Genomic DNA, 27,568 nt, shown 5'->3' with positions numbered 1-27,568 from the left:
GTATATGAATATCTTACCTATCTACTACGACAATTGGTCCATTGCGATAATCGGCGCAACGTTCGTGTACATCAACAATGAAATCGTAAATACTCTTCGGATTTGACATCTCCGGCCAACTGGGACAGTGCAGCATCTTTACATTTAGCTCGTAATCATCCTGTATCGATTGTAGGACAAAATCACGACTAACATAATCGCTTTTGTTCGTTTTACGTAGAAATTTGACGCGATAGTAATCGCTTTCGATGGGTTGCGTGTCATCTGGCCAAAATTGTGCGAAGTTCTGTTATTAAGTGAGTGAGAGGAGAAAGAGAAGCGTTAGTATAATAAAAAAAAAAATAGAAATCCTCGGCCACTTACAATCTCATCCAACGAGGACAGCAGCACAATGGTCTGCGCATTGTGGTCCCACACCATTTGCCAGAAATCCTTCATGGTATGCGACATCGGATGTTGTGTGACAATGAAATCGCGTAAACGCCGAAAACCATGCAGCCACGACGCATTTATATAGTCGCTACCCTCCTCACCCGGTTTGGGCGTCAGATGGACACGACTACTCTCAATGGGGAATATGGCACCACGATTCTTCACCGAATTCACCTGCTTCATCGCAGATGCAATGTGTATGTCTTTCGTTTGGAATTGTATAATATTTTTGTACTGCTGCTCCAGATAGGGTGTGCAGTTCTTCAGTTCTTCAATTTGCTCCGTACGCAAATTCGTTTCGCCCGAGGCGATCGCCTCGACGAGCGCATCGTGTATGAATATATACTGCTCCTCGGTTTGTACGAGGAAATTACGCTGTATGCGTATGTGTCGCAGGAAACCGAATACGTTTACGACTAATTTCTGTTGGATTTGCTTAAGCATGGCGTCCAAGACGATGTAGGTGCCCGTACGACCAACACCGGCGCTGCGAGTGAGTAGCGGAAATAAAAGAAAATGATGTTAGTGGTTTCGAATTTGTCTTATATGAATTGTGACTCACCTGCAGTGCACCACAATGGGACCCGCATCGTCGGGATTTGCAGCAGAGGATTTCTTCACAAAGTCCAACACTGGCAGTGGATGATCGGGTGTGCCGTGATCGGGCCAATTTGTGTAGTGATACTGATAGACGATTTTCTCCGCATTGCATTGCTTCTTCTTCTTTAACTATACAAAATATATATATTAAATTATGATTCCAGAGGGAGCGAGTGCTCTCGTGCACATTTGAGATATACCTGTTTAACCTTCAAATGCTTGATTTGCAGCGTGCGCACTGTGTAGGTGGACATAACCTCCTCATCGACCATTTTCACCTGTATAACGCCATAGGTCTCGACACCATCCTTCGGCCAGTACATGTCGCATTTCCGACGTCCGCGCTCCACCAAATTCGTGATCATCACAATGATGGACACACGCTGCTCCCAAATCATGCGCCAGAAGCAGTCGAACGTGTCTGGCAGTGGACCCTGCGTGCCGATGAAGGCGCGCGACTTCTGATAGCCATCAATGAAATTGGCATTAATGTAGTCAAGATTCTTCTTCTGTCCGGGTGTGGGATGCAGGTGTACGCGGCTGTGATCGTCTGTAACGAAGTTTGAGGTGTAATTAATATTAGTTTTTTATTAATAACAGTTAAATGTTGCAACTTACAGGCAGTGATATTGAGATAGCGATTTTTGCGCTTATTCTCTGGATGCTGGGAATGTTCGCAGGGTAAGTCTTCAATCGATTCGTTTTGTATGGCTTCGTATTCACGACTAAAGCCGATATCGCCATCGGCATGCAGCGAGGCCACATGTTTGGCGAATTCGTTGACCGGTACAGCGGCGCGTATTTCACCAGCCACCTCGACGGGTGCCTCCCAATCGACTTGCGGCAAGTTGGGATGGTGTGGCGGGTCGTCCAAGTAATAGTAGGCGGCATGAAAGCATTTCCTGCTGGAAGAAAGAGAACGGAGAGAAAGTGTTAAAAGTGATTGCGATTATTCAAAATGTAATTTGAACATAATTATTGGTCACTAAAATACTGCTAAGTATATTTTTATTTTATTTAAAACCCGCTGAGCTCTTATTAAATCAGGAATTCAATGAACATAATTTATGTTTATGCACTAGCTTTCTTTTAACAAATTGTTTCGTGACCTCGGTCGCATGACGGATTTTTAGACGGATAATAATCTGGGTTCGTCCCGATTACGTAGACTTTGTCTGTCTGGAAATCATTCTCAGGCAGGAATTATTGAGAAAGTAGGGTATTGAAATCCAATTTTACGATACTTTTGGAAAATTTTCTTAAGAAGTATGCTTCCGAGCCCAGAGCCCTTGATCGGATAAAAATTTCGTTCCGGTTGCATAGATCTGTCCGTCGTAGGAATACGCTCTCAGTCAGGAATGGTTCTTTTCTCCTAGTCTTTTCACACAGCCAAATTAATAGACAAATTAAAGTTTTGATTGAGAAACCAGTTTTTGCACTTCACACTGCCGGCTACTCGGTAATCGATCAGCTGTTGCACATTTTTGTTTTTGTTTTTCATAAGACGTTGGTAATAGCCTTTTCACACAGCAGCTAATTGATCAATTAACCAGCCTTTACTCGATTAAAACGCTAATTTGTATTGATTCATCATACAAAATAAAAATCTTATTAAGAGGTATGATTGGGGAGTTCTAGTCAAGAGTAGGGGGGGAATATATTGAGGATTCACTGCATTGTATTGAGTTGAATATCACTGCAAAAAAACACAGTTGGATCTTAATATTAGTCCGTCAAGCCACTGAAATTCCAAAGGACAATGCAAGAATATTCAATTTTGTTAGAAGTCGATGGATTAGTAAACAGATTATCACGCGTTCGTTCGCTTATATTTGTATGGATAGCGGTAAAATTAAATAGAGCTGGCGAGTCTGGGATATACCTTCCAGATTTGTCCAAATTTTCCACATATTTGACCTGCAAATATTGAAGTGCTGCATTCAAAATCAACACACAAGAGACAGCACTCAACGCACTCGGCAAGTGAATAACCTCTACTCATTATACTAAGTATTCACATTTTTGTTTTATATATTATATAAGAGTATATCACTGTGTTCTATATGATGTGATTGATAATTCTCGACGATGTGCCTGTGATGTCTTTTATCTTTCTGCGTGTAATTGTGTCTGCTTTTCGATTTATATTTGATTTTATATTATTCCCTTTTAATTAATTGCTTATGCGCGAGGTTAATGTAGCGCATTTAATGGGCTGCGCAATGGCAACATGAATGCAACATCAAAGTGAGCGAGCGAGTATTTATGCAAATATTTATTATTTCAACTGAATGGCACATGGAGTGCGCGCTCGTACGCTACGTAAGTAGCCAATAAAGCAATGAACCAATAAAGGCTTGACTTAGTTTATTAACCGTAATAATTATAAAAAAGTGACGCACACACACACACACTGATATGGGTGTACTTAGCGCAAATTAAATGCCATTAAATTGATAGTGGTGCTGAAGGAAAGCTTGCAACAAATGCTGCCACACAGCGAAATATCATAAAATATGTAAATAAATAATTGTGTGCATGTGTTTGTGCTGCCACCTGTTATACTGAAGTGCTAATGATGGAAAATGGCGCGGAAAAAATATAAAAAAATTATTAAAAATCATACTTGTGTAACTGTGTAGTGCATGAATGCATATAACTGTATATTTTATTATATATTTATATAATTGTTTGTATGTATTAATGGGCGGTGAGTTAATAGCCTACAAAGCTAGCTCTATGAATGCGCTTTTAGCAAATGAAGTGTAATTTTTTTATAATATGAAATGAAAGAGCAGTGCATAGAAAGCAGAAATATTTATAAAATAGCAACAGCTAAGAGATGAGTGAATACAAAAAATAATAAAAAAAATAAAAAATTGTAAATAAAAATGGATAAATGCAATTACTGGGTAAAGCGTTCCCTAAGCACTCAATTAAATGAGGGAGAAAAACGCTGATAATGTTGAAAGTGGATTGAATGGTATATCATAGTTTTTATCAGCAAGCGGATAAAATGGAATAAAAGCAATAACAAAAAAAAATTATAAAAAATAGTTGCAATTAGTGTAGTTCAATTTTTATAATGCCCACAATGCGCATTATATTACGCTTTTGTGTAACGCTGTAAGGAGTAAATTAGAACAAAATGCAAACAGGACTCGTGAGGATTCATGACACAAAAGCGGGGAGTGCCACAACAACCACCTCACCACTACCAACAAAATGTACAAATTAATATTACTGATTTATTATGCGCCTTAAAATATGCCTCATTCCACCTATCAAAGTGTATGCGTGTGTGTGCAACGGGTGGTAGAGTTGTTAGCCCTTTTTCGGGTTGACAATTTGGTTATGTTAATTATGGCTTTACGCTTTCCAAGCAGCCATTTTTACCAACACCCACTGTAATTAAGTGATAAAAATTACAAAATGTAGAGCGGAGTCATTACATATTTCGGCTCATTACAAGCGCCGAAATGGGCGTGTTAAACCTGAGAGACCGCACTAATTTGACATGGATACAAATAGTAGTTTTCGCTGAGCTGTGCGCATCAAACGTTATTTATAATGATTTAGTTGTTGTCAGGTGTTTAGGTGAGTGCCTGTCAAATAAAATTTGAAAAATGCTACAGAGGTGGCTCCTATGCTTAAATAACTAATGCATTTGTTGTAATTTATAGCAGAGTTCAAGTGTAATGTTTACTCAAAAGTTTTCATAGCTCATTTATATTACTTGAAATGTGGATTTCACAGCATTGGATTTCATTAATATTTATGTTTTTTATTTAATAGCTGCCATTGACTGAATGTTACGCATACGACATGGTTCACCTTGGTATGTAAGTATTGTGTATATATGAGTTTATTGCAAGTTATTGAGCATTTTTTCAAGTTCAAGTTTTTAGCATCGAATAGTCACTAAGTTCAGATATTTGTATGTATAGTGAGAACTGTGATCAAAAATTAATTTTTTTTAACATTCTATTTCACTATTTTGGAAATTAAACGAAAACATCAAAACTAAATTTATTAAAAAGAAATGATAAGCATAAATATGGGTTAAATCAACTTAATTAGAAGCAAAGGCAACAGCAAAAAGTAATAAATTAATTTCACTAAACTCACCATAGTGTGGTGAATATTTTTTTATTTTGAAATCGTACAATTGAAGTCAAAAGCGTATATTACATATTATTCTGTTACTCTTACTAAGCGAAATATGCATTGTAGTTGTTGCAATACAACTATCATTACTATAATAAAGCTCTGGAGTGAGTGTAAGATGAAATTTCAAGTGTTTTGGTTATCACTGGTTATTATAAAATATACAATTTTGATATATAAACTATTAAAAAAAAAAAAAAATTCAAAATGAATAATGTTTCAAGCAATATTTTTTAAAAATATTTTTTCAGTGTTTTTTTTTGTTTTGGAAAAATACATTTATTATTGAATTTAAAGTATTATATTTTAAAATGAAAACCTAAGAAGCGCCGAAAAACAGTCATAACAGGCGATCGTCTTTCAATATACAGTTGAACTTCCATAACTCGAACTCTTGAATTGGCAATAGAAGTCAAATTTCATATAAATTACCTTCCGTCACTCGGAAGTCTCTCTAACTCGAAGTTTTTTTGAGGACTATAGTGATTCGAGTTAGGGTAGTTCAACTGTATTCACTTTATGTATACCTATACTTGACCTACGGTGCGTATGAGTAACATTAAGAAATAATTAAATTTGGAAATTCACCAATGTAAACTGATTTTATATAACTTTTGGACTTAAATAGCTTTTACGCTTATATGTTTATCAGAAATAATTGATTTTGTAATGATTTCAATATTATTTTTAATATTATTAATAATATTTCAATAATATTAAATTCAAGGAATCATATTTTCCAACCTCAATTGAATTCTTATATTTGTAAATCAACCAACACAAGTGCAAAAATTGATCAAACGTTACAAAAAGAATGTTTTAACATCTCGTATAGGAAGCTTTTTGAATCCATGTAACTAGTTACCAACTAGTCCACATGCATTTCATTTGCCACTGCTTTAACACCTTGTCATACTAACTATAATGCTTAAGTACCTACACCAAAAAATTTAGTAGGTACAAAAAGTTGGCAACACTACTAAGCAGCACACTTGTATGATAGCTATTTTTTTCAGAAGCATTTAAATAATGCATAGCCTGACTCAACAATCACTTGTGCGCTACAAGCGCTCAACTACATACAGACACACACACTCAGGCACCAGAACTTTGAAATGTGGCAAATTTCGCATTTAAATCGCTTTGTATGCACATACAGTTATGTGCGCCGAAAAATGAAAGGATAATGTGCATACTAAATCGCTAGCACACAGACAGACACACAAATATATAAGTTACTGTATTTAAGCGCTTGTGTGTGTATGAGTACAGGTGTGTGTGTGTTGGTTGGTTATGAATATTTTTGCATATGTTGTTGTTGTTGTTGCTGTATTTGCATGTGCATATAAACGAGCGTAAAAAATTCACTTCCACACGCTGATCTGCATATCAGTTTGCCAAGTTGTAATTTAGCATAAAAATCGCTTTCATTTACTTTCCGCTCCCCGCCACCAATTGCGCTGCAGCGTTTTATTTTCAGTCATACACCAATATACAGATACACACATACATGTATTCACCTGCATATGAGTTTTCATAACAATTTGCTTTTGTATGGCGCCCATCTCCGCCGAATATGCGCTCATTCATATTTTGCATTTTAATTTTCGCCATTATTGTGCGCTTGAGGTATAATATGTGTGAGTGTATGTATGTCTGCTTGCAATGGGATGGTGGTTGTCTGTTGAAGTTGTTCATCAATGTGTTTGTATGTGTGTATGGTAGTTGGTGAATTTTTGCCATTAGCATTTTTATTCTAAAAATTATGTTGTTCAAAGAATTTCCGAGAAAAAAAATGATAAGTAGAATTGGAAATTTTCACATTTAATCCACAAGCATATTAACAGCCAATTGCTTATTTATTATTGATTTTTATCGAATATTAACTGTAAATTATTATTGTTGAAACACTAATTCCCCACAGCGCTCACTATGACCTTCAACTCGCTGCACTTCAAACTGACAGATAAGCACGCTGTGCATGCAATTCGAGCTAAGCAAACCACCTATGACGGTATTATCTCAAATTATTGTTGAAATTTATTTATCGTTTAAAAATCAATTCTGCGAAATATGCAGCGCAACTCGTAAGTGATTTCTGTATTTCTGAGAAAGCAGCGTTCATTGCTAAATATCATTAGCACAGAAAGTCGTAAAATATACATATATGCCACACTAGTCAATACAGTTGTTATGCAAATCTATGCAATTTTGTTGCTTTATTGATTTAGTTTTATTATTTTGCTCGGAATAATGTACACAGTAATCGGATGTTTTAAGATTAATAATTGAAGAGTTAAGGAGAATTTTGTAAATTAAATGTGTTTGCAAAGTAAAATTTTTTGCGTAATAAATAATTCATGTTTTTCTGCCAAGTGGCAACGCTTAATAGACATTTCTGAAAAATAATCAAATTTAACACACTTCGAACCTTTGAAAAAATAATTAGAGAGTTAAAATGTGATGAGAAAATTTTGGTATTGCCCAGTGCTTCTCTCAATTATGTTCTTAATATTATTCTCACTTCACTTTTGAGCTTCCGAAAATCGCACAACTAGTTTTTTTTAATAGAATTCTAGATTTGAAACTTCAGCATAAAAAAATCACCAAATTGTTTTCACAACTCAAAACTTATGCACACCAAACCAAAAAAACAACAAAAAAAATGCTCTTCCAGCAAATAAATAACTTATAAACTCCGTTACTTTGCGCCACAGTTTACTTAGTGCACTTTTAGGGTACCGTTAACAACATTGTTACATTTCCAATTTTATTCTTCCTCAAACCAAATACGTTTTACTCCAACAAGAACATATAAGTTTTATTATTTTGCAGCTTAAACCGAAAGCTGTGTAGTAAGCTGCTAATCTTTTAAGCTCAACAATTGATGAACTAATAACTGTTAAGCTGTTTAACAATGGAATCAAAAGTTTTACTTCGCACCATTTGGCTTAAAGTTTCTTAAGAAACTAAAGTTTTTACATAAATATTTATATAAGAATTATGAAAAAGATAACAACAGCTGGCTTATAAGCCAAGAGCACGCGGGTGGATGGCAAGTGGAGATGAGAGCTTGGAGGCTGCGCGTGCGGAATTGTGTGTGTGTGTGAAAAACACAAGGTTAGTTGGAAAACTTAAAGTCATTTACCGTTGCCAAATGAAACAAAATGAAAATGCATATTTTGGTTAGCATTGTCTTCTTCGATACTTAAGCAAGTATGACACATATACACGCACATACATCGTTAATTATAACTATATATTGTTGTATTTGCGCAAATCAAAGTAGTAATCTGCCGCATTTTGCGGTTTTGCTGCACGGAACCGCCAATAAAGTTATTCTTAGCTACTGTCAGTTGTCGGTAGAGTAAAATAGTCGGTTTCGAGTACATTTACATAAGTGTAGTGTTTAAAGTAAATGTTTCGTGGTTTGGCAGTACTTAAGGAAATATTTCTTGTCAACTAGGGCTTTGAGTGTGGTAATATTTGATTTACTTTTTATGTATGTGTGTCTGTGTAGGCAAGGAAGGAAGTAAAGATCGCCTTTTGCATAGGATTTCGTTCACATGCGACTGTTTGTTGTAATTCTTGATGGGTTTATGTTATTGTTCTGCTAGTGATTTCTATGGGAAGGTAAAGCTTTGCTGAACTATCATTTCAATTAATAACTTTGTTATGTCTTATGATTATTATTTATGTGTAGTAGTGTTTGATATATTGTATATAATGGATACAGCTACGAATAGCCAATGGGATAGTCACATACTATATAATTTTAGTGCGCTTTTAATAATAATATAAATGTGAGCTTTTAGATGTTTTTTTCTTAAAAGTTACAAGCATGAAAAAAATAAAATAAAAGCTCTTTAGACTTTTTTTTATAAAAAAAGTAATATTAAACTAATCAATTAAAGTTGATACTGGAATGGTTTCTTGCGACATCTGAAGTTAGCTTTTCTAAAGTAGTAGATGTCTTTATGCAAAATGTAGACCCTGGAAGCTTTGAAAAGCTTTAGAGGCTTATTATTTTCATAAAAACACCTAATATTTACCCCCTATCTTATTAACCCGTTCTTTTCATTTATCTGCAATTAAAAATATTTTTTATTCACATTACAAGGAACAAGCAACTCTCAAGTAATCGTTTCTGAAGTATTACAAAAACGCATTACAAATTATTGCAATTAAATTTTTACAAGCGAAGCTACGCAGAAGATATGAAGAAAAATGAAAAAAAAACAAATGTTATCGTTATCAGCGGCTGACAAGGTAAGCGCTGGAACGCGCATACAAACATAACTGTATTTATATATATATTATTATTTATATGTATGTAGGTGTGCCTGAAAGTGAGAGAGAACACCGGCCGGGGAGTATATGGTGCTCGTAAATGTGCGTAATACAAATATATGTATATATACTCAATAAAAATATATACATACACGACAGTCGTAAACATTTTTATCTACGCATATTGTCTGATATTTCTAGTGGTTTTCTTTTTGTTAGTGACAATAATATACATATTATATACATATGTGTACTCACATATGTATATGTAGAGCAAATAGAGATATCGCGCTGTGTGATTTTGCAAGTGCGTATTTGATAACGAAATGAACACGAAATATTGACATACCCTTTTGATTGAATATATACTTATCTACATATTCACATATATAGCAGCTTGTAATATATTTAGAAATACATATATACCTTGAGTTTCGCAAATATTTTTCTACAACTTTGCTTCCTTTTTTTTGTAAATTACAATTTTTTTTGGTATAAAAACGGTTACAAATGTCGATGTTACCGCAGCCGCACTTTTCTTGGAATTAAAAAAGAAAAGCAAAATTTTCTCGCAAATATCGAAAATTCGGCTCAAAAAGTGAAGTTTTTTCAGTTGAGAATAAGTTTGGGATCCAAACAGATCTCTATAAATATTTTGTTGGGTTAATGTTGACACAAGTGTCCAAGATCGATATAAAACGATTTAATCGATTTTATCGACCAGTGCTTGACCCTAGAAACATCTATTGGAAAATGGCGGAAGCAAAGTTGTAGAACGAATACAATAACAACAACAATTAGATAAAATAAAAACAAATTTCATTTGTTGCTCTCTAAATTGTCTTGTTTTGCTATCAAAATTTCGTTTAGTTAATGCGCATTAAAATTGTTGTTTTCTTCTTAGTAAAATAAGTAATTGCAAAAACAAAATTACGTAAATAGTGTTAATAACAAGTAAATAAGAATATGGTTTTACAACTGCGAATATACATATATATATATATATATATATATATAGATATTTAGTACATTCGTCGAATTCTACCTGACAACAGTATTTATTAAGTAGATATACAAATGTATATATATGTATTTAAGAGTAAAAGTACATATGTATATATATATATATACAAATTAATTCTCGTAAATATATATTTGCATACGAGTATTTATTTAGCTTGTTATCTCTAAGCCGCTAGTTTAGTTATTAATATACATATATATTATATGTATTTCTTTGTGCGCGAATATCTGTCAAAACACGCTCTAAATACAGACGCGATTTTTTTTTAAGCAAATTAAAAAATAAACAGCTTATCATATCTGCTATGAATTGCCATAATTAATATTACAAGCAGCTGAGGGTCGGATAACATTGCCAACACACTCGCATATTTTAGTCTCACACCTGCCTAAATGTTGCTATGGAAATTTTATTATTTCGTATAATAATATTTATCGTTGAGTTTAATATCGACATGCTAGGTGAATTCGCGTAGCTAAGCAGCACATATTGTCTCTTCGCTGTCACGTGACACGAGTTCATTTGTACATATGCGGTGCAAATAGTCAGAATGAGTCACGCAAAAGTCCATACAGCTTGGTGAATTATAATATTACCGGATGAACGGATATTTTGAGTTTGCTAAAGAAATTGTGGAAATACTTGGAAGTGCATACAAATGATAAGTAATTCAGAATAGAAGAATAGCTTAAGTGGTTACTTTGCCAGCTAAATGGGTATAAGTGCATGTGTATGTTTGTATGAGAAATTGGTATGTCTAGTTCGAAAATTTTTCATTTTTTTCAATCTTTTTTCATAATTTTAAAATCATTAAGGGATATTATGAATAGAAACTACAGGAAATACGGTAGACGGTAGGCATATATAATTGTTGTTATAGCAGACATTTTGAATTGCAAATTACGAAATATATGTCAATGCTGATATCAATAGACAATTAAACACTTTTTTATATAGATAGTGTGAAAAATAATTTGAATAAATATGTAACAGTATAAGTTCGTAGTATTATCGGAAAGTGAACTTTTTAATGACTTTCGCTTGGTGTTAATAACTTAATGATGAATTATGGCAATTAAAGGGTGCTCAGCAGAGCGTATCAAATTGTCTGTTATACACAAATCATTAATTGAAGGCGATAAAGCTATTAGAAGCTATTAGCGTTCAGTGCAACTTTAAGGGGTTACAATGAGGCAAGTTCAATTTGGAGCGTTACCTAGCTTATAATTGAGCTTAAATAATAAAATTTTCCACTTGAGCGCTTTTATTAATTAAAGCTGGAAACTTAAATGATGATATATAATAAAACATAAAAAATATTGCCTACATTTAGGCGGATATGTATAATATTGTGAGAAAAAATACTAAATTTATTTATATTGTAACAAAAGCATATTCTAATATGATTTCAAAAAATGTTGAATGAAAAAATGGTTAAATATATGCACCTCATATACATATATGAAACCTAAAGGTATGCTACTTGTTATTGAAAAATGTTTTCATTAAGAAATAACTGCGTAATTTCGAAATATTACATTTCAGTGATTCAAATTCTTTTTTAACTCCAAAAATTTTTTATTTCAAATTCAAATATTTTTTCAGTATGAAAAAAGGTTTTCCGTTCACAAACTTGTATTGATAAATTAAGAAAATATTACTATAATTTAAATTAACTGTTGGATATGTTTTCCTGAAATATTTGTAATAAAAATTGTCCCGATATATTTGAATTTGAAAATATGCAAATAATATACTTTGTATACTTTTAGGCTGAATACAATATCTTTTTCTTGCTATCAATGTAAACAACTATATTCTACAAAGATTCATAAAATATTAAATTTTTTTGTATATTTTTTTAGTATATTCATGATCAGCTGACTGAAAACTAAAATTATATGAAGCTTCTTAGCCCAAAAGTATGCAATGAAATACTTTTGGGCACCAAATTCTGTCAACATGGTGTAACAAAAAATTGTTCTTAATCATTATATAAAATCTAAGCTTCTCAAAAAGTTAGAAAAATGTTGTAATTGGAATTTTAGCATTACAACACATTTTTAATGAGGCTTCCTAATATTAAAATATGTACTAGGGCTTAAATTTCGTTCTCATTTTTATTTAAATTGATAATTCTTTTAGAATTAATTCCAAAAACCAAATTTGTTATATCTCTGATTAATTTAATAGGAATATAATATTATTTTTTGAATGAAGGTGATATTAAATTTCATTAAAAAAATACGAACAACAATTTAAATTTTACAGTTTTAAGTATTTTCCTACAAGCCACTCCACAAACATAAAGATATTACCAAGATTTTGTATTAAAATTGTTATAATCTACGTCTCTTCTAGTCTAGTAATATATGCAAATTTGAGTTTATCTCTACTGCGCGCACCCATGGCATTTACATAATACAAAATAGTAATAGTTATTGATGACATAAATTAATTATAAATGCTACGGCTGAGCGATGAAATTATAGTTTTATGCTCTAATAAGCGCATTATGGACCCATCACAAACAAAATATGGCCTCAGTGCCAGACACAACACAGAAAAAAAACAGAAAATAATAAACAGAAGAATGTGTTGTGTATAAATAAAATGAAAAAAAATTATGCAGAAAATATGTAAATTTATGAGTGCATGCGCACTCAGGCGGGCAACGACACACTTACGTGAACCAATTTCCGCGCTTCTTTTTCTTCTTATGCTGCGTAGCTTCTAAAACAGACGCACGTTTCTCCGTCATTTTGCAGCAGTGTCAGCAGCAAGGAAATTGCGTTCAGAATTGAATTGAATGGGTTTTTATATTTATTTTTGCTGCAGTTGTGATGCTTAAAAACAGCAATTTATTTATGTGCAGTTGTACATAGGGGTGCAGACAAATTTATGTTTTGTGGATTGTAGACACTACGAGATCTATTGAATTTTTGATTTTTTTTTTCTAATTTTAATTTAGCTGCATATTTTTTGTAGGCACTTTATATTATTTATATATTTTTTTTAATTTTATTATTTCTTTTTATTTTATTTTTTTTATTTGCATTTAACAGCATATTTTTTGCAGGCACTTCATATTATTTATAATTTTTGAAAAATATAATTTTTATTTTTTTTTTTTAGATTTTCAATTAATTTTTTATCAATTTTTGTAGGCACTGTATACTATTTATAATTTTTGAAAAATATTATTTTTAATTTATTTAGATTTTTAATTGTTCTTTATCAATTTTATTTAATTTTTATTACTTTTTTTATAATTTTTCACAACACTGTTGCAGTTTAGTTTTATGCACTTTAGCTTGCATAACACTTTCCCAACCGATCTTTGTTGCTATATATACATAGGTATATATTATTATTGGTTTTATATTGCACTTGCATTCAAAATTCAGCACAATTTTCTTCGGAAATTTTGTGTATTTTTACAATGAAACATTGCGTCATTCAGCACAACGTTGCACGCCCAGCAAACAATAACAATAATAGTGGGTAGTGAAAAACCCAGGCAACTCGCAGCGCAGCGCAGCGTATAAACAAATAAATAAACAGCAAAGTTTACATGACGCGTTCGCAATTCTAAATGTTGCCAGCCATTCGGCGAGCAAAAGCGAAAAGTCACATTTAGTTTCTATATAGTTGCACTCGTGCACTCCGCACCGCTGCGGTCCGGCGACCGGTCACACGCGACAGCGAGTTTTAGGTACCGCGCACACAAACGCACATACACCCAGCCAACACCAGCACCCGAGAGTCAAGTCGCCAGACGAAAATTCCACGCAGAACACAGAAAACCAACAGGAAAAAAAAAATATAAACAAACGACGCAAAAATGGCAACGCACGCAATAAACCGACAACAACTACAACAAAGTAGTCAATATAATAATAATAAACAGCGGAGGGGAATGTCAAAATAGAAATGTGCGTACACACTTTTTCCGACAACAAAAATTTCGACTTTTTACGCAAACTTGGTGGCTCACCACTGTGGGTGGCTTCGTGAGGCGCTGGGCGAGGCGCTTACAATTTGCGTTCTACATTCCTTGTTGTTGTGGTTAGATATGTCGAACAGTGTGCCATTTATTAGACTAAAATCAACACAACACTGCACTAACACACTTCATCTACGCTCCCACTCGAGTGTCACTACAAACGTCACTCAGACCCGTCTGACAAAGTCAACAAAGTGTCAAGTGGCGCGCTTGAATCTTGTTTAGCGTTGGAGTCTTCTTGATAGTGCACACGGCGCAAATTTCGTTTGTTAACTAACAAGCACGTTGAAGATTTGAGAAACGATCACCAGCGGCATACTGTTGTCTCGCTAGCTGACTATCAGCGGACCAGAAAACCAGCTGAAGAAAAGAGCGTACACGCTGGGAGATTGTGAGTAAAGTGCGCCACTCACTGCAGGTGCTCTTAAAGGCGATAATGAGGTACAATAAATGAATAGAGATATATGAGAAGTCGGGGCGAGCGAGCGCTAGCAGTCAAGTGAACTAGTAGTAGCTAGTTCTTCCATTAAACTTTTCAATTACTTTGCTATAAAGGTGTTGGAAGTATTTATAACTGTGAGTGCAAGTGACAAGCACTCTCTAACACACACTGACGTACATTTGTACCACTCTCAGTGTATTAAGGCTGCTCTTTGTTTCTGCTTGATGGCGTGAAAAAAGTGCTTTGCTTGGTGTAAGAGTATTCGCGTCTGTTTGTATATTCCCCTGTAAGTTAATATGAATGACGTCAGTGGTAGAATGTGTGGTGAACTGTTGACGCTCGTGCGGCTCTCGTAAGATCAGCTGTTCGAGGCGATTGGGGACAATTCGCAAACAATGCTGCCGACTTGTTTATTATTTTATTTTTCTTTAGTTGAAGTGCTTAACAATAGTAATTGTGCACAATGAAATTTAATAAGTAAGTGTTCTATTTGGATGATAATGATTAAAAAAATAAAAAATATGCAATATGAAAAGTAAGGAAAATATATAAAAAATGGAATGAGGACAAATTAAAAATGCAATGTGACTAAATTCGATAAATAAATGCTAATAAAAGGAGTTTAGTTGGAAAATAAATAAATAATTTCCAAAGAGCTAAATAAATTTTATCTTTTTTGTTGTTGTATCAGTAGAAAAGATTTCCCAACTAATTTTGTGAACTGCTGCCGAGCAAAATAAATTATCTTATTGTTGTTGTTGTATCGGTAGAAAATATTTCCCCAACTAACTTTAAGAAGTTCTGCGAAGTAGCTAGTTCTTCACCGTATAGAAGTCTGATAACCAAAATCCGACTGTCGTAGGGACCTTTATTTTGTATAGGTCTAACTATAATTACTTTATTTCTTTAAATTTAAAATTATTAATAATTCATATAGTTTAAAGAATATTTTTTAAGTAGACTATCAACTACCATTTCCATAAATTAATAATATATTTATTCCGGTTACTAGTAATACCAGAAATTCAATTTACAAGAAAAATACTTGACTCTTGTTTTGGAAATAGTCCGTTTTATGCTTTTTCTTCAAATAACACTCATTAAAGAGAATAAAATGGGTTTCTTAGCAGTTAAAAAGTCGAAAAGTTTAACTCGATTTTTAAAGCAATTCTTCAGGGTTCATTAGTTTTATCATATTGAAAACGAGCCGCTTTAATTTTAGTGTTTTTTTGTTCATTATATGAAAGTAAACTTGAATATTTAAGATTTCGGAAACTTCACGTGTTCACCTTTGGAAGAACTTTTCGGAATGTGCCTAAATGTGGGCTACATTCTTTTGCACAACGATAAGCGGAGTGTTGCTATGCTGAATATAACAAAATAATGGAATATATTATAATTTCACCATGTGCCTAAATGTAGGCAACATTTACGTGACAATGTGATAAAAAGGCAAAAGCAGATATATCAATATCAATATGTCAAATTTAATTGTCTAAAATATAATTCTCAAAAATTCAAATGCAAAATCACTCAAACTACTCATTTTAAACATTCAAAAAAAAAAAAAAAAAAATAGCGAAATCCTAAGTCCCACTCAATTTAGAAAGAAATGCCTTAAATTTTACTCGCTAATTCCATTTGCGAGCTTAAGCAAAGTAAACAGTTATTCTCTTTCGCATTCCTTATTTTATTAACATTGCCATGTTGCACTGAGCCATGCTATCAAAACATGCTCGATTTGCTTTATTTACACTTCTCTTTTTACTTAACTGAAGCTGTCAATGTCAATCAGTGTAAAGTCTTTTGCTTGTAAATTTAGACCAAACAGCAACTTTGCAGATATTCGTATTTTCACACAGTTCTTTAACTTTACTCTCCAACATTTCTGCAAACATACACACATATATACACTTATGAATATATATACATATGTATGTGTGTGTGAGTGGACATGTGTTTTGCTTTGAGTTTGCAACTTTCGTAACATTTTTTTTTGGCACGCTTATCTCAAAGCAAGAACACCAAAAATACCTCAAAAAAGAACGAGAAGATTGGAAAGTTTTTTGTAAAAGCAATGATAAAAGTTGAGACTGTGTTGAAAAAACTGTAATATTTACCACCTGAAATGGAAATGAAAAAGTTGGCAGCAGCCATTTTTGTGCAATGACGTGAAGAAAATAAAGTTGATTGCGATTTGTTTTTTGTTTTTTTTTTCGTTTTGAGGTAAATAACTTTAAATATTATATAGTTGATGAAGTGGTTACTGTTAGAGGGATATGAAAAATGTGAGAAAAAATTTAATATTTTTTTTTTATTATTAAAATTTTGTAAAAAAAACTGTATCACTATTTTTCATATAATACGAAGAAATCACTGATTTTTCACTGATTTATTATTGCAATATAAATTAATTTTTCATCTTTCGTTTCATTTACATAACAATTCCGTCTTTAATTCACTAATTAGTTCAACTCCATAGCATAAGTTCTATATTTTCCCATTTAATATCCAGCGAAGTGGCTTTCATTAAAACTGAAGTGTATTTTAACAACACAAGCGCTTGCATTACGCAATTGGCTTTTCTTGAAGAAGCCTTTAATTTAAATTCCTGGCTTTTTCATAGCTTTCTGCAATATTTTCCTAACCTCTTTGCTGACCAGCCACTTGCTTTTGTTTAACCTTTTGCGCCGGAGCAGCTGTCTATTTACAGTACACTTCTACGGCTGGCTTAATTTTCTTATTATATCCCACTGAGAAAGGTACTTATGTATATACTCTAATATGGACAGGCAAATATATACGCGTATTCGCTTACAAATTTCTATGAATATATATACAAGTATATAGTATATATATATATTTGTAATTCTAAAGTATTTAATCAGTAGGAGTAATGCAATTAGTTGATGATTTTGCGTTTTCTTTGCCACATTCACCAATTTACACAGCAATCGACGAGCTGAAGCACTGAAATTTTGTCCAAACGCTCTGCTTTGTACTGAAGGATAGAATGAAGGGATTTTTATGCTTTAACTTCATTCTGCTGTCTACTTTTGTGAATTTATTTATTTTGTGTGGGACTTTTTATTTTTGTGATTTTATATTTTTTTGATTTTATTTTTTATTTTAACATTATATTTATTTTGTTAAAACGCAATTTAGTCACTTTCAAACGCCAAACGTTGAAGTGCAATAAAAATAATGAAACTGTTGTAAACAACCAAGTTTTACGAAAGTTGCCATAAATACAAATAGCACTTGAATTCTTGAAGTGAGTTCGCTTTGCACTGGCTTGGCTTGAACGCTTTGGCTTTGTCGGTGAAAGTGTTGTGTACAAAGGGTGTCTTCTATGTATTTGGATACACAATTTGGAGAGCACAATTTGCAAGTAATAAGTGAAATTAATTTTATTGGATGGTTTGCTATAAATTAATTGAATAATATTATATATTTATTGGTAGACAAATATTTACTTTTGTAAGCCGATTTTTGCAATGAAATATGTATATATCTTTGTTGATGTTGTTGGAATATGTATAAATATATACATATATTTTTGAAATTATTTTAAAGATATATTATTATCTTATGCGATTAAATTCTCTGGTCAATAGCGCAGTTGTATTGAGTTGAGTAAAAACGTTGCCTGCTTTTCGGCGCACATATAGCTATACTAATTTTTTTTTTAATTTTTTTTTTGGCGAGAATGTAATTATATAAAATGAATAACTTTCTAAATAGACATGATTTTTATAAAAGATTATTTCAAAAATTTTTGAAAAAAAAATCATAAATTTTTAAGAGGGTTTCTTCCAACATTATGAGCCATTTGGGTATCTAATTTAAAAATTTTATTTTTTTATGTATTGTGAATGTTCGCTGTGAATGTCATCAAATCTTTGAGACAGCATATTTTTTTTTTAACTCCCTAATTTGAAGTGCCACACTTTAACACCTTAAGTGCTATCAGACCCCCACCCCTTTTTTTTACGCTATTCACATGAAATTAAAAGTATTTCTAAGACACAAGCAATAAAAACGAAATATTACACGTTGAAAAGTAAGATAAGTGGCTGGAAATTCGTTTTTGAAGTTCACATTAAATGAACAGCTGTGAACAAATCGAAGGAAACAGTGCGTGAAATTGAAATGGCAACTAATTATGGGTCACATACATATATACTTATACAAACATATGTCTGGATTTGCATATGTTGAAAGTGTTATTAATTATATAAGCGCATATATAAATGACTTAATTTTGAGGGTGAGGCACTTATATTTTTTATTTCCAAAGCTAAGCATATTTTATTTAAAAAATTGTACCCAAAATTTAATTTTAATATGTAAAGAATTACTTTTGTAATATATTTGTGTTTTATTCATCGAGACTTTGGTGTGCATACATTCGAATTTTGGCAATCAAATGCAAATTTGTTTAAAATCCAGTTTTCGCTAGAGGCGAATTTAAGACTTACAGACAGAAAGACATTTTAAATTAAATCCTTAAAGAAAACTTTGCACTTTGACAAGTCTTCCCTTATTCAGCTAATGAAAACGATAGCTGACATTCAACGCTTTATTCACCTACCATTCAGCACTATATTCAGCCAACATTCTCGTAAGCTGAATGTCATAGATTTAAAAGTCAAAAGCCAAAAGCACGCTTAGCCATCACTAATACGCTTTCTATGTATTCATTATTCTTTCATTCTTTCCACCTCCTCATTATTTTATTACTAAATACTTTTAATTGAGAGATATAGTTGTATATAGTATAATATTTGTATGCAAGAGCACCACTTACCTCCACAAGAAGAATGCCATTACGATGAGCACAATACCAAAGCAGCTGAATATGATGCCAACGAGCACAGCGAGATTATAGTCATTATGCGATTGACGTAGCTGAGATTGAATCTTTTCACAATTGGGATGTAGGGAAATCTGAAAAAATAGGAATACAAAATTGTTTAAAATTTTATTTTTGAAAATTAAATTATTAATTTTATAAAATTTATAGAAGGCTATTGGCAGAAGCCTCTTGGAGTATACATATTTTCTTGTATCAAAAAAAGGTCTTTACACTAAGTGACATATTGGTTTTGACTTAGCACACCTTCACTGTCCTATATCTTTTTTCGACTATTTTTTTCCTAAACCGCTGGTTTAGTTCCGCCAAGCGATTTTTGTCTCGATCATATTGTCATTTCATGATCATATTGTTTTTATAAAATTGAAACATGGAATAGAGCTTAAGACAAACTCTCGGGCAGATGATTGGTCGGTGCAAATACGAAGTAGGTAATGGTGCCTTAATTTCGACATGTCAGAGAGAGCTCGTGTCGGCTGTTGACAAGTGGATTTTTTCTAGTATATAGAAACAATGTCAATAAGTTCTTCGGGCGATTAAGTGTGTAAAATGGAACCCTAGAGACCGTTAGTTAGATTACAAAACTACAAAATGGAAATATTTTTGCTTTTGATTCTAAGAATCCTCCAAAATAACAGTAATTACCACATGAAAAGTGATACTAATTATTTGTGGTTTCACTCTCAAATACATACATAACCGCCCACGCTTTTTCAAAATTCTCCTGAAGGTGCTTAAAGCAATGTCAGGTTAATCGCAAATGTCAACAGAACTGCCACAAATGTGAATCCATGTCCAAACTGTCGCCACAACAACAAACAAAGAGAAATATGCTATTTAGAGTACGAAATAATTGTTGTTGTAAAAGCGAAAGAATAAATTAAATGCGAAGGGGAGAGCAGGCGGCAGATGAGTTAACTGCACTGCTGGCGTCTATGGCGGTTACTAAGTGAAACGGAAACACAACACGGCAGCGGAAGGCTGCCATGACCGGAAATGGCAGAGATTTATGCGAAAGAAGACGGTTGCCAGCAAAAAGTAATAGAAATTAAATAAATAGAAATGCGCGTGTGCTCGGCTAGCTATTAGCGGTGAAGCAGGAGCGCAGCTGCTTGCATATAAACATCATTAAGGCATATTATTTGGCTCTTTAGCGGAGCATGTTGCGGTTTTGTACATATACTACCGTTAGATGTATGAGGCTACAAACGGCCAGTAGCCGAGCTTGAGCAGCTTCAGCTGAAACTATGGCAACTCGTATGCCTGGAGTAAAGCGCTTGCAGGAGTTGGGCTGATGGCTGAGCTGCGGCTTAGCGGCAAACTAAAAAGCAAATAGATATGGAGGAAGCAGCGCGTAGGAAATAACGTGCCACACAAATGGGCAATAAAACAAGCAAATGCAAAAATGGCCAGAACAATAACTACAAGCGCAACGCATCCCTGCCACAACTTACCGCGCTGCTGACAGCAATAATGCTAGTAGTAACGGCAACAAAAACGGTATAAATTTGTACAAGTAGCAAAAGCAGACGGTCGCATCAGGCATGCTGAAGGATTATGATGAACTTTTAGTGTACAAAAAAAAACAAAAAAAATACATTTTACATATTTTCAAGGTGGCGTGGAAACCCAACTGCGGCACCGCTAACAGGATATGAAAGCTGCGGTAGCGGTTATAAAAATTGCACGGTTCACGTGCAGAAGCGTAGGTGTGTTTGTGTGTGTGTGTGGAGTGTAACATCGTTACGGTAACCGCTACGTGGGCTAAAGAAAAATAAAATAAATGTGAAAAATGTGGAAAATTACGCTTCAAAATATATTGCATGTTCATAAGTTGTCAGCGGCAGAGATGCGGTGCCGAGTGCTGATGTAAGACAACTGCGTACAACTCACAACAAGAACAAAAAAATTGCGAAATAAAATTGAAAAATAAATAAAAATAAGTAAAATGTGTGAACTGGAGTTTAAGTTGTTGCATGGAACTATTTGAAACATATAAGTATGTATGAACATTAGGGTGGTCCTTAAAAATGAAAATTAAATTTTTTTCTTCATTAATTTTTTGTATATATGTCATAGTAACGGTGTTCAAATTTAGTATGTTTAAGATATTTGATATAAAATATTCTTAAGGCAGTCGTCTGCTTTAGAAGCCGAAAAAAAAAGTTTTTAGCAATTTTTTTTTTTTTAAAGGAAGGAAATGATTGCGGTAAACGGAATTTTAAGACGATAGTGTACTATATTTAAGGCTTAAAAAACAATATTTATTATTAAAAAATATTGGAATTTTTTCAAAGTTGAAAGTATTTTTCTGGAGCGCCTGGAGTCTGCACTTGTAAATCGGTGCCGGTGATGGAGGTCGTGCGATGCATCTGAAACAGTCGCACCAAAGTTTTTTGTAATTTTTATAAGTTTATTTTCTTTATGAACTAAAAAAATACCGAAGAAGTCATAAAATTCCAAATTTTTTCGAAGTTTGAAAAAAAAAATCACTTTTTTAAGAAAAAAATTGAGTTTAAGTTGCAAAACAAGTAGTTTAAATAATACTTTTGTCCAACTTCAACAACTTTTGTCTAGTTCAAATAGAAGATAATTTAATACTGAAGCTAGATCACTTTCGTTTTTTTCGATCGGACATATATTCTTTTTGCCATCGCCGGCAACTTTTTCTACCACTTATGAAAATGAAAACTCGAGAAAACGCTCTTTAAAGGTCTGCCTGAGCATTCGCACCTGCTCGACGCACGGCCACTAAAACTGCTCTAGCTTCGAAAATATGTCGAATTGGCCGATATATCGAATTTTAAAGATATATTCAAGGATAGTTTTGAAAGAGATTTAAACCAAAACAAAAAAATCGATTTTTTTAAGCCTGTGAAGCAGACTATACTGCCTTAATTTATATTTAATGACCTCCCTAATGTTTAGGGTTAGCATATATATTGGTTAAACTGCATCATACTGAGTGCTTGTTAGTTATTCTGTTGAAAGTTAATATGACCAAAAGCAGAGGAAAGTGTTTGTTGCTGTTATAGCTGCTGTGAATTGTGTTGTGATGAACAACAACAACATTTTTTTTATACTAAATGAACTGCATTTAAGATTTCCCGGAAAATCATGCACTCTAAAACACACTTGCAGTATGAAAAAAATAAGACTAATTACTTTCGGCATGACACTGGTCCGTCGTGAACTTTGTAGGGATAAGCGTGAATAACTTTTTTAATTTATATATATTTTTTTTAATAATTTTCTAAGTTTTTCGTTTAATTTAAGCATGTTAATATATGAAATAATTATTATATAACCACTCCACTACCATCAACTAACTTCCGCGAAATTTCTTTGTTTTTGTTGTAACCAACAACAACATTAATGCATGCATAATTTAGTCAAAAAGCTTATTGCTGATGACTCTTTTAGTGCTCGCTGCTTGATTGCACGCTTTATTAGCGTTAACTTAAACGTCCGTCATTGCCACTATTTCCTCAGAAAAAAGCAGTGTTTCAAGCATGTGGTGTGGCTTAATGATTGATGTGATGTGTTGTGATGACATGTAGTGGAGCTAACGGAAGTTTATTGCTATTGCAAATTTTCCTATTTTTCTACGTGAATAAATAGTACGCGCATTATGGTGCACAGGTAGCTTTGCTGAATATATTTTTTTAATATATAGGAGCGTATGTATAGGAACTGGCGCTTTTTCATTTATACTTTTATATATATAATTTATGCATTTCATAGGGCTTTTTAAGCAGTGCATTATGACTATTATTTTAGCCAAACACTGTATTTATTTCAAGCTATTTTATGCTAAGATACTTGGCTAAGCTCTTGGTTATATATGTATATCTTCATTTCTTCTTTTAGGCAATGAAGTACTAGCCTTAGAACACTTATAAAACATTTTTCATATTTTTTCTATCATGCAATAAAAAACTCTCATGTTATAAATATAATCAGGAAATACATTTTACCATGCTTGAATTTTTTAGATAATTATTTTTGTTGATTTTAACAATGAGTTCTAACAAGTAGCAATTTTGTTTTTTTTTTTTTTTGAATTTTAAAAATAGCAACTCAGAATTACAAGGATTATGAAAATAATAAAAATTACCGTGGGATAAGCCTCCTAAATATCGCATACAAGGTTCTATCGGGTGTACTATGTGAAAGACTAAAGCCCACCGTCAACAAACTGATTGGACATTATCAGTGTGACTTTAGACCTGGAAAATCGACAACTGACCAGATATTCACCATGCGCCAAATTTTGGAGAAGACCTGTGAAAAGAGGATCGATACACACCATCTCTTTGTCGACTTTAAAGCTGCTTTCGACAGCACGAAAAGGAGCTGCCTTTATGCCGCGATGTCTGTATTTGGTATCCCCGCAAAACTAATACGGCTGTGTAAATTGACATTGAGCAACACCAAAAGCTCCGTCATGATTGGGAAGGACCTCTCCGAGCCGTTCGATACCAAACGAAGCTTCAGACAGGGCGACTCACTATCATGCGACTTCTTCAATCTATTACTGGAAAAAATAATACGAACTGCAGAGCTAAGTAGAGAAGGTTCAATCTTCTATAAGAGTGTACAGCTCCTGGCGTACGCCGATGATATTGATATCATCGGAAGCAACAACTGTGCCGTTAGTTCTGCTTTTCCCCCCCTGGATAAGGAAGCGAAGCGAATGAGTCTGGAGGTGAATGAGGACAAGACGAAATATCTCCTGTCATCAAACAAACAGTCAGCGCACACGCGACTTGGCTCCCACGTCACTGTTGACAGTCATAACTTTGAAGTTGTAGATAGTTTCGTATATCTGCGAACCGGCATCAACAACACGAACAATGTCAGCCTCGAAATCCAGCGAAGAATCACTCTTGCCAACAGGTGCTACTTTGGACTGAGTATGCAATTGAAAAGTAAAGTCCTCTCTCGACGAACCAAAATCAAACTCTACAAGTCGCTCATTATTCCCGTCCTGCTTTATGGCGCAGAAGCTTGGACGATGTCAACATCATTCGAGAGGAAAATTTTGCGCAAGATTTATGGTCCTCAGAACATTGGCAACGGCGTGTACCGCAAACGATAGAATGATGAGCGATGAGCTGTACGATTTATACGACGACATTGACATAGTTCAGCGAATAAAAAGACAGCGGCTACGCTGGCTAGGTCATGTTGTCCGAATGGACGAAAACACACTGTTTAGTAGATAGTGGTTTAAGTAGCTTCATGGAGAATTTTTTCTTATTTTATTTGCATAGAATATCAATACTTCAAATATATTGAACAATAATATTGAAGAATTTTGGAAATATATTTATGTATGTGTATCAAGTCATACCCCTATAACTCAACTGCACTTATCTCTGAATATTTGTCTTTATTCGAAATTGAAATATTTATCGAAAGCTTACGCCCGCTGACACAAATATGTTGACAGCTTTCATGAGTACGCAATAACAAATTCTTCTTCTTCTTTTTTTTGCAATTTTTAACATATGAAATTCAGTTATTTTGCACTATTCACCATCCTACCATTTCGTAGAGATCACATTTTTTAACATAATCCAAGGAAAGCACAAAAATTATAACGGTTACAAACAAAGCCAAACGAAATTTAGTTGGCGTGACATTTTATCCATATTTTTGCCAACTTTATGCCGGCTGAGTTGCATTTTTACCATTTTTACACTTTCATCCTTTATTTGGCCTCTACACTTGCACCACACTTTTTGTCCGCTTTTTTTCGTTTTTGCTTCAGAAATGTTGCAACTCTAGAACTTTTGCAACTTTTTCACATCCACACGCTGTTAGCTGAGCTTTTCGATGAAATTTATTTTAGACAAGCAGCTGATATCTCAGAGAGATAGGAATAATGTCGGCGCATATGTGAGTATGTGGGTAAAAAAATAGCAACAACAACAAACTGTGTGTTGTTGGTGTGAAAGATACAGTTCTAGTGTGGCAAATGGAAATGTTTGTGGTATAAATTTTATTTTTGTTTTTGCTTCGTTTTTTTGTTTTTGTAAGTTATAAGGTAAGTTGTTACAAGTTAAGTTCCAACATTTCGGTGTGTCTGACAATGTGAACTCTTCTAAGTGCCACAGCAAACGTGCGAACACAGCCAACAGCCAACGAATGTATCTTATACTCGTATTTATTCAAATATTTTTGTTTTTTTTTGGTATTTTTGCGCTCAGTACTTACCTTCCTGGGTTCGGAATATTTGCCCAGTACGATTTTCTTTGGATTTATTATGCTTAGCGTTGCAGCTGCAACTCTGACTTCATATTCCGTATGTGTTGTTATATTTTGTAGTATCATCTGTAAAGTAAATCCAAAAATAAAGTAGAAGAAGTATCAGTAAATCAGAAAATATGAGTTGAACTCTTCGCAAGATATATGTATATATAGAATGATATGTGTATAGAACTTTTGCAATACGAGCCGGTTGTGCATCTAAGAGTTACAAGTCAGTATGTATCTTTGAAGCTGCATTGAGCATATATTACTTGTATATATATATATTTTTATCATATTCATTGCTTTTGCTGAAACCGCAGTCAGCAGGATACTAGTCGTCAACAGTGGCGTGCAGAAAAAGTTACTTATTTTAGTTTGGAGAAATATAAATAAATTTGATACTCATCCGTAAGTTTGTCAGTAAAGAAGTTATTTGGTTTCAGCGCCGAAAAATATGCAATGATTTTTGAACTTATCATGTAAATATACATATCTTTACTTGAATTTTAGTTTACATGTATGTATGTGTTTGCTTGTGGCTTAAATTTTAACTGCAAGAAATTTTTCAGTTTATTAAATATATATATATATATATATATATTTTTGCATTTTTATATTGCTAGTCGAATTGTAAAGATTTCTGGTAACAAATTTCCCACTCACATTGAGTCTGAAGCTCAAGTCATGGCCGAAGTAATACCAAATATTATTGAAAAATCATTTTGTCCATACTAAATTGAGAGGAAAGGCTCTGGCTTACATTATTTTATAACTACATACTGGTTTATTTACTGCACTAAGAAAAACATTTTGATTTCCGTTGGCTTTAGTTCTATTGAATTCAATATTTTCTCAAATAAAAATCGGTTGTTTGATTTTTGTGGCTACTAATAAATTGTTTATTTACTTTTCAAGTGTTAAAAGATTTTCTAAGGCACTTTTGCTTCAGTTGAAGCAAGAGAAGTGAATATAGGTTGCAAAAGTAAAATATGAATTCAACATACAAGTCTATACGAATTATATACTTCGAAATATATGAGTAAAGAAAAATAGTATTATATAATTATCAAAATTAAAAAAATTTTTTTAACTTTAAGGAAATTTAATTTTTCTCCAAATTAAAGTAATAATATTATTGCCCTTGCCAACTCAATCGGTTAGTACAACCTAGAATTAGTTATAGATAATTATTTTCATAGCGATACAATAGATGGCGCACATTTCAACAAATTTAGGGGAAAAAAGTAAGAAGTAAGTGCAAATAATGACTGATAGTCGGTCCTTAGGGAACCGCTGTAATCCGCGACCCCGCCATATTGGATCTGCCATTTTGAATTTTGAAAAACCGATATCGGATTCGTAATCAGAGACCTCGAAAACCCCTTAGTAACAAGTTTCAAGCGATTCCGAGTTCTGAGTTTTAAAAACACTATCCGCTATAAATGTTTTCTGGGGTTATGTCACAACCCTGTT

At 33.3% G+C, this 27,568-nt stretch overlaps 1 protein-coding gene across 6 annotated transcripts in view; it reads right to left on the bottom strand.

The window, feature by feature from the left end:
- Positions 1-27,568, bottom strand: part of LOC105219052 (tyrosine-protein phosphatase 99A) — a 356,359-nt gene that overhangs the window by 6,308 nt on the left and 322,483 nt on the right. For 5 of the 6 annotated variants that reach the window (XM_054226222.1, XM_029044749.2, XM_054226224.1 and 2 more), the window contains 7 exons: positions 26,060-26,176; positions 19,772-19,911; positions 1,651-1,937; positions 1,233-1,582; positions 995-1,161; positions 364-919; positions 18-286 (listed from right to left, as the gene is read on the bottom strand). In XM_054226222.1, coding sequence (XP_054082197.1) covers positions 18-286; positions 364-919; positions 995-1,161; positions 1,233-1,582; positions 1,651-1,937; positions 19,772-19,911; positions 26,060-26,176 — 1,886 coding nt within the window. The remainder of the gene's footprint in view (positions 1-17; positions 287-363; positions 920-994; positions 1,162-1,232; positions 1,583-1,650; positions 1,938-19,771; positions 19,912-26,059; positions 26,177-27,568) is intronic. The other variant, XM_054226223.1, reaches the window with a different exon arrangement.

Source organism: Zeugodacus cucurbitae, chromosome 2 (genome assembly GCF_028554725.1).
Source record: "Zeugodacus cucurbitae isolate PBARC_wt_2022May chromosome 2, idZeuCucr1.2, whole genome shotgun sequence".
In the NCBI taxonomy this organism is placed as follows: domain Eukaryota; kingdom Metazoa; phylum Arthropoda; class Insecta; order Diptera; family Tephritidae; genus Zeugodacus; species Zeugodacus cucurbitae.
This window is presented reverse-complemented; position numbering and strand designations above follow the sequence as displayed.